The sequence below is a fragment of the Ursus arctos genome, unplaced genomic scaffold, assembly GCF_023065955.2.
Source record: "Ursus arctos isolate Adak ecotype North America unplaced genomic scaffold, UrsArc2.0 scaffold_7, whole genome shotgun sequence".
NCBI classification, from domain to species: domain Eukaryota; kingdom Metazoa; phylum Chordata; class Mammalia; order Carnivora; family Ursidae; genus Ursus; species Ursus arctos.
The window spans coordinates 16,208,418-16,219,438 of NW_026623089.1; the positions used below are offsets into that span (position 1 = coordinate 16,208,418).

The window sequence follows — 11,021 nt, forward strand, 5'->3', positions numbered from 1 at the left end:
GGAACTCACCCTTAAGATATGCCACCAGCAATATAAAAACATATTCGTAAAGTTATTCACTGTTCGTAACTGCTAAATACTGAAAACAACCTAAAGGCTGATGCATGGGATAGGACAGTAACTGAACTATTTATTATTATAAATTACAACACACACACTTACACACAATGGGGTGCTACGTACTATTAAAAATAATCAGGAAGTTCTCTATATAGAGTGGCTACCAGAATACACTGCCACATTAAAAACACAAAATGCACAAAAACATCTAGAGTAGATCACTGTTAGTATTTTTTTTTTTAAAAGAGAAAATAGAAAGAATGGAAGAATGGGGTGGAAAGAATGGGAAGACAGAAACAGCTAGAAGAGATGGCTAAATGGAACTATACTTTCTGTATAGTTCTGACTTTCAGGGCCATGTTTAAATTTTACATCCTCAAAAACAAATAAAATCAACTAAAAATACAAACAAACAGATGAATCTAACTGTACTTAAAATGAATAACATAACCTCATGGGGAGTGGGGAGGACCATTCTAAGTAAATTTTGAATTAGTTGAGAGGGACTAGAAGCAAAGACAACCCAGTAGCAATGAACACGGGTAGTGCCCACATCTTGGCTTCTCAAAACCATTCCCAATATTCAATACTAAAAGGTATCAGAGCTCCCTAGAGAAATGGTTGATTCAGGGAAGGGGCTGGGAAAGTACAAGAGGAACCTTTAAATATTTTGTTGTGACAAGTAAGAAAGTGCTCAAAGAATGATAAGGACATATCAAAAGGACACAGGTGATAGCCTGAAGAGGATTCCATTTGTCAAAGAGGGTCAATATGAATATCTAAATAATGGTGGTGATGATTATAACCAAACGAATTAAATAAGATTCCATGAGTCAAATCTTTATATATTTCACGTGTAATATACATACACACAATATATATAGAGAGAGCATAACATACATTACGTCAAAATATACATACATATATTCCTTCTGATAAATATATCCAGCACTTCTTCGAAGAAGTGAAAATTAGGGGGAGATGGGAACCCTGAGAAGGTGTTAACTAGGTGAAGAGCATAAGGAAGGAGATTCATGGAGAGAAAACAACACACTACAAGAGAGTACATGAAAGATAGAAGAGACTGAAGAAGGTAAGTGACGAAGCACAGAGAACGAAGGAGAGCGTGGGACAAAATGAAAATAAACCTATAGATAGGATTGACCTTGTAAGTCATTTTAAGGATGTTTTAGATTGTTATTCTTAGGAGCAATGGAAGTCATATGGAGAATGAAGTGCAAGTCTCAAAGATAATTTAAACTAAACTCATGACCTTCCGCTCCAAAGCTCTTCTTTCTACAGTGTGTCCTTTCACTGAATGGTACCAGCATCTGTCCAATTATATAAGCCAAAAACCTACCTAGGATATCTCTGTAATAACCAAAGGGCTCTCTCTCATCATCCATATTTAATTCGTGACCAAATCCTATTAATGTTATCCCTCTATAACTAGTTTCAAGCTATTACCATGTCCCATAGGGAGCATAATAGCCTTCTCACAGGTCTCTCACATCCCTTCTTGAACACTAATTAGTTACCCACCCAGGAGTGGGACTAATCTTTAAACAAACACAAATCTCATCATGTCACCCTCTTCCAGAAAATCTTTCATTGTCCTTTGTATAAAACCCAAATCTCATCTCCCCAGCATGTTTTCCACTCCTTCTTCTCCTCCCCTCAGGGTGTGATAGCAACCTGGCCTTCCTTCAGTTCCTCCGGAATATCATTATTCCCCTTGCTTTGATCCCTTAACACACAATGCTCCTTCGGCCTGGAATGTTCTTCACCCTTTCTCACCTAGGAAAGCCACACTTTTCTTCTAGATCTCAAGCTTAATTTTTGCTCTTAAGAAAGCCTTAAATTCCTCCAGATTAAACTCCATTATTTGTTTTCATAGCACCCTATAACTTTCCTTCTTAGCACTAATCAGAAATTATAAAACTATTTGTGAGTATTTGATTATAAGTCTTGCCCCTGTTAACAAGACTATAATTCCTATTAATTATTTAGGGATCATGCATGTTTTATTATTCACTAGCACAGTGTTTAGTAGGAAATAAAATGAATAGATGGGACATGAACACTGAAGAAATTTATATGTTTATACAATATATAAACCATATCATATTGTCTAAATAGAATATCTATATTAATCTACAAAGACAACTGCTAAGTAGTGATGACTCACATTTTTTCAGTGTCAATAATCTTTTTTTTTTTTTTTTTTAAGATTTTACTTACTTATTTGACGGAGAGAGAGACAGCCTGTGAGGGAGGGAACACAAGCAGGGGAAGTGGGAGAGGAAGAAGCAGGCTCCTAGTGGAGGAGCCTGATGTGGGGCTCGATCCCAGCACGCAGGGATCACACCCTGAGTCGAAGGCAGACGCTTAACGACTGAGCCACCCAGGCGCCCCTCAGTGTCAATAATCTTAAAGTATAGAGATTTTTTAAAAATTATTTTGCTTTTTCTGTCAATCATACACAATAAAAAATAGAATGTAAAAGATTCTCACTTTTTGAATCTTTTGCCAGCACAGGGATCAAAACTACTCCATTAAAATAAAATATGGGAAAAAAAATAAAATATGGAAGGAAAGGAAGGGAGAGGGAGATGAAGGCGGGAGAGGGATGAGTGGGAAGGAGAAGCCATAAAAGAATAACTGCTTCTAAAAATATTAGTAATAAAATAATAACTTCAAAAATCATTTTAAAAGCTTCAAAGATCTTAGTTTTCAGAGAGATAGATATATAGAATTGTACTAGATTATAATTATATATAGCAATATATATAACTTTATATTTATATAATATACAGTAGAAAGCACAGTTTAATCACAGACACTGTAATAACCTAGTTAAATGCAAGGACTGAAAACAGTTGACGAGTTTTACATGTTACAAAATCGTAAACCGACACATTCTGAGATCTAAACGACAAGGCTGATACTTTACGAGGCCAGAAAGGGTAAGGGTATTCCAAGCAGAGTGCACACTATGTCAGGGACTTAAAGCTAGAAGAACCATGACACTGGGGAACTAAAGGAAGGCCAGGGAGGCTAGAACACCCTGAGGGAAGAGGAGTAGGGCATGGACAGGTAGGATTTTAGGTTTCATACTAAAAGCAATGGAAACATGAAATGATCAAAAATCACTGAACACTAAAACACAGAGCCGAAACAAATTTGAAAATTTTTTTTTAGAATTTCAAAAACTGACATTGCCCTAGGTCTCTCCTGAAATATCCCAGAAGTTTGCCATAAACTGACCAATATTTCCATCATACTTTATCTATTTAAAAACAGAATAATATATGGACCGCTACAAAAAGAATGGCTAACAGACACATGAAAAAATGTTCAACATCATTAGCCATCAGGGAAATTCAAATCAAAACCACACTGAGATACCACCTTACACCAGTTAGAATGGCAAAAATTGACAAGGCAAGTAACAACAGATGTTGGCCAGGATGTGGAGAAAGGGGAATCCTTTTATACTATTTGCAGGAATGCAAGTTGGTACAGCCACTTTGGAAAACAGTGTGGAGGTTCCTCAAAAAGTTAAAAATAGAGCTACTCTAAGACCCAGCAATTGCACTACTGGGTATTTACCCCCAAAACACAGAGGTAGTGAAAAAAAGGGCCACATGCACCCCAATGTTCATAGCAGCGATGTCCACAATAGCCAAACTGTGGAAGGAGCCAGATGCCCTTCAACAGATGAATGGATAAAGAAGATGTGATTCATATATACAATGGAATATTACTCAGCCATCAGAAAGGATGATTACACAACATTTGCATCAACATGGATGGAACTGGAGGAGACTATGCTAAGTGAAGTAAGTCAAGCAGAGAAAGACAATTACATGGTTTCAGTTATTTGCGGAACATAAGGAATAGCAGGGAGGTCATTAGGAGAAGGAAGGTAAAAATGAAGGGGGTGCGGATAACAGTGGGGAAGACAAACCATGAGAGACTATGGACTCCGGGAAACAAACTGAGGGTTTTAGAGGGGGTGGGGGTGAAGGGATGGGCTAGCCCAGTGAAGGGTATTAAGGAGGGCATGAATTACATGGAGCACTGGGTGTTATATGCAAACAACGAATCATGGAACACTAAAAAAAAAAGAAAAGTTAACATAGCATGCCGGACTGGTATTCTTTTGAAGACCTGCTTATAAGGCCCTTGCCTGGATTTCAGGAGGGTTCCCGCCATTCCCAGAACGGGTAAGAGTGGCTCGCCATGCCTAAACTGGTCGTACAAATAATATGGTTTATGCTGAACACTTGCCTTCTTTCTGGGGCTTTAGAATTTTCCTACTTGCTGCCAGGCAGAAGCTGCCTATTTGGACAGCCCCCAGTAAAAACCTTGGTTGCTGAGTCTCTAATGAGAGTCCCGGGTAACATCTCAAATGTGCTGTAACAACTCCTTGCTGGGGAATTAAGTTGTCTTGTATGATTCCAGTAAGAGAGGAAGAAGCCTGTGTTTTGTCTCCTCTGGACTTAGCCTCACCTGAGCACCTTTTCCCTTTGCTGCTTTCACTTTGGATCCTTTAGCTGAAACAAATTACAGCTGTGAGTCCTCCGAAAGAATTATGGAACCTGGGGATGGTATGGGGAATCCTGACACACCATCAAATTATATATGAAAGGTTTAATTTCATTATAAAATTAGAACTCCATTCTTCTAATTTTTAATAAACTATAAAACAGAAAAATAGCGTCTACTACACAGTGAGAATACCAGCATTTACCCAATAGTACCCTGGCATTTAGGTTGTTAAGTCTGACTTAATTATGCATTAACACATACCTAGCAGTCACATTTTAAAATGTCAAGTGTTCCTAATACATGTTTTTTAAATAAAACAAGAGTACTTTTCCTTAATAGCCATTGTGCTAAATTTGGGTATTATATAATAACATACCATTAATGTATCCAGCATAAAAAGGCAAAACAATTTATAAACTCTCAAGTAGAAACAGAAAAAAAAAACAACCCAAAATGTGAGATACCGATCAGTTTAATGTAAACATGTGCTAAATCATTATGAATTAATAATAAGCTTAGGGCACAGCTACATTCTTAAATGTCTGAAGATCAGAACCATTCATTACTATTAAATATCTTTTTACTTTAGACTCTGGCATTTATAATATCTCATGCTATTATAAAAATACTGGTCACTGTTACAAACTTGATTTTAAAAGCTGTTTTACAGAGGAAGGAGACTGGGTATTAATTTGGACCCTTTCCAGGCTGTTTTTGAATTAATAAGCACTTCCTCACTTAGCTGAGCATTTTTGGCTTACTGATGAAATGAACTGAATATTCCATGGAATTTAAAATAGGCTGCTGAATGTCACTTCAAGAACTATTATCATTGCTGCAAATATGTTCAGAAACAGATCGTAATGAGACAAGACACATCGCTGTAAGAAAGCAAATTAATTTAGTGACAGCTTACTGAGCTTTCATGTGATAATCTCTGGGTACATCTGCTTTTGTGAATATGAATTAAATGTATTATTTTGAGTAATATAAAAATATTTTGAAGTTACCAGCATTTTCATAAAGTAGCATATTATTGAAGTAATGTTTCTTCCAAATTACAGTGTTGGGATCACTTCAAGTATCTGACTTCTCAGAAGTGTATTGTATATAAAAATAGTTTTTATTTTGTGTCACAATGTGCTACAAAATTGATGCTTCCAGTAAACCAATAAAGAGGTTACAAGGACCCATTCCAAGAAGTTCTTGAATTTGCTTCAGGTGTGGGGTAACCAATTAAGTTAACCAAATACAGTCTTTTAGGGATCATCTTAAGTATGGAAACAGTTAAGTCTGGAATTCTTAACCCAGTCTTTCATCCTCCTATTAAACAAACAAACAGGGACACCTGCGGCTCAGTTGGTTATGTCTACCTTGGGCTCAGGTCATGATCCCAGGGTCCTGGGATTGAGTCCTGCATCAGGCTCCTTGCTCAGCGGGGAGCCTGCTGCTCCCCCTACTTGTGCTCTCTCTCTCTGGCAAATAAATAAATAAAATCTTTTGAAAAATAAGCAAATCAAAACAACCTCAAACATCTCTGTATCTTCAGTGGAAGACAAAGGCTAAGCTATTATGAATGTTAATTCTTAATAACAAAACTTTTCACAACTGATCTGAACCTAACCCACCTTCCTCTCCTTTCATCTTTCCTAGAAGTCCCTACAATCCTGCCACATTGAACTACTGACCTCTCCCCAAGAAGTCTACTCTTCCTTGCTTATTTACCCGTCACTTCCTCAGCCAGCTTTCTCCTGCTCCCTTTTCATTTTCAGCTGTACTCCTGCTTATTTGTCAAGTTCCAGCTTAACTGCCTCCCCCTCTGAGAAATCTTTTCCAATGCTTCTAGACAAAGTGAATTACTCCTTTCCTCAGGTACCATGATGCTTTTTGTTCTGTTAAAACTGTTACATTATTTCCTCAGCAGCTAGCAGAGTACCCTGCATATACTACATGTTCAATAAATACACTTACACATGCGCTTGACCAAGACACACAGGCATCCAAAACTAGCAGATAATGAGATACTCTTATTTCTTAAATCAATAGAGATAAAGTTTTGAAAACATGATTTAGCTACCAGGAATACTAGAGTTCTTCATAAATCTCAAGGACTGGCAATTTCAAGACACAATGTATTACAATTTATAAGCATCCGAGGTTTCACCTGCACTGAAGATTTTAATCTAATCACTCCTTTTTTAAAATTACTCCTTTTTAAAAACTATGTTATCTTTCAATCTGTAGTATACTCTGTTTTCATTTTTACTCGAAGATCAGTGACCCTCTCTCCTTTTTATCACTCCAACTGTAATTTAAACCTAATTAAATGGAACCTTTAATTAGTTGCATTCACCCCATATGCTCTCTTTTTTTTTAGAAAGAAGCGAGAAAAATCTGAAAAAAAATTTCAAAGTTCTAAAACAAATACTAAGTATAATCTCTTACATCTTCAGAATTTGTAATACCATAAAAGAGGATTTCCTAGTGTGCTTTGGAAAACATTAACCTTTATAAATCATTTTTTAATAAAGCAGGGTCAAAGAAAAAGTATCTGCTATAATACCTGGCATTCCACTGTAGTTCATGTCATCTGAAATTAAAGGAAGTCCAATCACATTTCCTAATAAGAACTTTAAACCTTTATATCTTAGTGAGAAGAGTGTAAGATTTGAGTCACAAGTTTCATTTTCTCATAGGACAAATTTAGGTAAGTCTAAATATACAAAATGAACTTTTAAAAATACTTGATCATAAAAAAGTAAATCATGTCCTCAGCCTCAGAGGAAAAAAATATACTAAATGCTGGTTCTTTAGGAAGGCAAACCATTATCACTAAGCTTAACTCTTCATGAGAGGGTACAGAGAGTCCTTAAATCATAGATTAGAAATTACTTTTAGAATCACTGAAGTCTTGCCAAATGTTCATTTTCCTATGAGCAAATGAGTCAGCTACTCCTCCAGTGCCTATGCCAGGACAGTCTGTTAGAAACCAATTAAAGGGCAGATACCTTTAGCAGAGTATGTGTGTTCTAACGCATGAAGATCAGGCAATAGGTGAATACAGTTTATGCAGCAGTAGGTGAAGAAATCGAGGATGACTACTTTTCCACACAGATCCTTGTAGAGAGAAATAGGCTCTTCTGTGTTCAGCCATTCTAATCCTGAAATTTACACAAAATAGATTATGATTAAAGGAAAAGGGTTATCTAAAACTTCCCATTAAAACGTAAACCATTATTATTTCTAAGGAAGGGATGCGGGGTGGGGTGGGATGGGAAAGATGCTATTATGGGGCAGTATGCAAAGATAGTAAGAAAGAGCTACTAAATTCTTTCAGAAATAGAATAGTCTGTGTGTGAAAGAAAGCAAGATCCACACATTTAGGCAAGAATGAGAGTAAATATCAAATATTAAGAGGACTTAAGTACACAATCAGGTTCAAATGAACTTTTGAGAATGAAGTAATCTTAAGAATAGCGAGACAGGACTAAATTCTAAAAGGAGCAAAGTGTTAAAATATAAACATACAAAATGCCTAAGCCAATTTCATAAGAACTAAAGTGCTCTGGATTTGAATGAGACCTTAAATACAAAATATTTTAAATGCAAAGTTAAGCAAAATATACTATTATAGATTTCATGGAAGCAACATTAATATTGATGAAGAATGTGTTCCCTTCCCTCCAAAGAAAAATGGAATCTCATTAATCTGTACTTTTATAAATCAGAATTTATAATCACTTGAGCATGACTTATACTTTTAACTATGCACTATAAAGAAGATTTTATTAAATATTAAAAGTACAGCATCTCTACTTAACCAACTTAGAAAAACAAAGAAAATGAGCTTATTGTTTATAAGTAAATGCAGCCACTAACATTATTAATTACATCTCGAAGCAGATATTCAGAAATATTTTATAGAAACTGAAAGTCAAAGTTGGGTGGAAGTGAATAATAACAACTAATGACTAGTCATAGTAACTGGAGTTACTCAATTAAAACAAAATTCTAATAAATAAATAAGTAAATAAATGAATAATCTGCCAATCAAACTAGACTTTCTGCCTTAAGTAGTCCAACCTAGTGAGGTTTTAGGGTAGAGTAAGCTCTTAATTATGCATTTTAATAAAGCGTTAATGGTACACCAGGTCAAGTAATCATATAAAATTTCTAACTTATGTATGTTTCACATCTTAATTGCAAAATATTTATGAATCGGTCTTTTAAATTTATTTTTTGTAAATAGTCAAGAGTGACTTAGATTAGAGGGTAAATAAAGTATTATTATTACATGTCAGTTATTGCGCTTACCAGGCTTAATAATAAATTTTACAATAACAATAATTACAATGAATATAATTTTAAAAAACTGTCAACATTTATTGAGCTATCCTACAAACTTAGAACTTCAGATGTATCACCTCTAATCCACATAATTAACCTGAATGCTAAATACTGGTTCTACTTTATGAGGGAGTAAAGTAAGGCTTGGAGAAATCAAGTAACTTGCTCAAAATCATGCAACTAACAAATGAAATAACTAGGATTTAATCCCAAATCTGTCTGAATCCATCTGTTACACCACAGTTTCCCATAAACACATCTCTTTGAAGAAATGAACAAAGCATATTGTTTCTGAGTTATGTTTATGACTTCTTGATTATAGCTTACTGATAAAGAAACCAAGAAAAACTGTTATCTAGTATTCTGAACTCAATAATCAGATCCAGCAGAAAATTTCACTATCTCAAATACGAAGCCTGAATATTTTGTTATATTATTTATGAGTCACTAAGGTCAAATCTCATGGTAATAAAATACACCCACTATAAATATAAACACGACCAGAAAATAAAAACACTGGCCCAAAACCTAGCTGGTGGCCTGCTTGCTTATAACACTATACCATGTAACTAACTTCTTAGCAAACTTTTAAAAAAATATGCACATACGTATATAATCTCTCAAAGTTCTTTTGATGGGAGAAGCAGTCATGCACCCAATTCTTTCCTAATAACTCCACAATATTTCAAATTCATTATAGGATTAGTAACGGAAAAAATAAGCATTTTTGAAGGTGGGCGCAAAAGGCTTGGAAAGACATAAGACTCTTGTCAAAGGCAAGGTTCTGATGTATCTCCCATGAGACACTGAACTTTGCCATATCCAAACAATTAACTATACATGTGGTTTCAGTGTCACACCAGGAGACATGCCAACACCAACAAAACAATGCCAGTCCCAACCAAAGAAGGGAAAGTATGGTTTCATTTATCATAGCAAGAGGTGCTTCCCAAATAGCACTACTGGGAATATCCGTTCCCTGGTGTTCCAAACACTCAGAGCTGGGATTCAAACCCTAGAAACAGACCGTAATTGATTCAGATTTTAAAAATTACAAATTTCAAGACTTTTAACAAAGAAGTGTCGCACAGCTAAGATACTTGCCAGTCCGGGGTCTGCATAATCCGGCTGTGGCAGTTATTAGTTGTGAAGCCTTGAGGAAATTACTTAGCCTTCTTGTGCCTCAGTTTCCTCAATTTTAAATAGCTCTTTAAGAGGCCTCAACGAGTTGTAGAGAGGATTAAATAAAATAGTCCCCTGACGTGTTTACAGTTGTGTGTGGCACGTAAGTGAGCAATAAATGTTAGCTTGATGTGCAGGGGATGACAATGACGATGCTGGGCAACCAGACTGAAAGGCCAGGGTGGCATGGACATTTCAATCCTTGCCAACCGGGGCCACTAAACATTCATGGAATGTCTACTTAGTTTTACACAAGACCCCGGCAGGGACTCGGGATACAGAGGCGGAAGTGCACGTCCCCGCGCTCTCCAGAAAACCACCTTTTTCCGCCGCTTGGGGACCCGGGGAAGCCGCAGAGCTGGCGAACCGCCCGGGAGCGGTCGCGCAACCCCGCCTCGCCCCCCGCTTCAGGGGAGGGCGCCGTCCCCGAGGAAGGGGAGGTTCCGGGAGGGGTCCCCACCCCGAAGCCTGCCCCTCACCTTCCGGAAACTCGGGCACTGACAAGTCCTGCTCCCAGCCGTCCACCTTCTGCAGATACTGGTAGACCAGGCTGTCCTTCTCCTCCTGGGTGACGGCGTCGAGCAGGGCGTACTCCAGCGAAGTCTGCGCCGGGAGCAGGCCCGCGAGGCTACAGCCCCGGGCTCCGGGGACCGCCATGTTCTCTCCGGACAGTCCAGAGGCGGCCGCCGGGCCCGCGGGAGGGTCTCGAGTGGGGAGAGAGGAAGCGCTTACTGTCCTTTGGTTTCAAAACGGCACATTCACCTCACTCTCCACTAGCCCAACTCCACATAAACGACACCTTTCCCTTTTGTAATCATGCATTCCAATGCTAAGGTGCAAAACTGCTGGAATTCCCGGGCCCGTAATTTAGCTACGGG

General features: G+C 37.5%; 1 protein-coding gene across 1 annotated transcript in view; it reads right to left on the reverse strand.

Annotated features, from left to right (window-relative positions):
• NHLRC2 (NHL repeat containing 2) overlaps positions 1 to 11,018 on the reverse strand; it is a 60,346-nt gene extending 49,328 nt beyond the window's left edge. Inside the window, exons 1-2 of the mRNA XM_026494176.4 lie at positions 10,623 to 11,018; positions 7,623 to 7,775 (exon numbers count right to left, since the gene is read on the reverse strand). Of these exons, the coding sequence (XP_026349961.3) occupies positions 7,623 to 7,775; positions 10,623 to 10,800 (331 nt within the window). The 5' untranslated portion in view covers positions 10,801 to 11,018. The remainder of the gene's footprint in view (positions 1 to 7,622; positions 7,776 to 10,622) is intronic.
• Between the last annotated feature and the right edge of the window lie 3 nt (positions 11,019 to 11,021).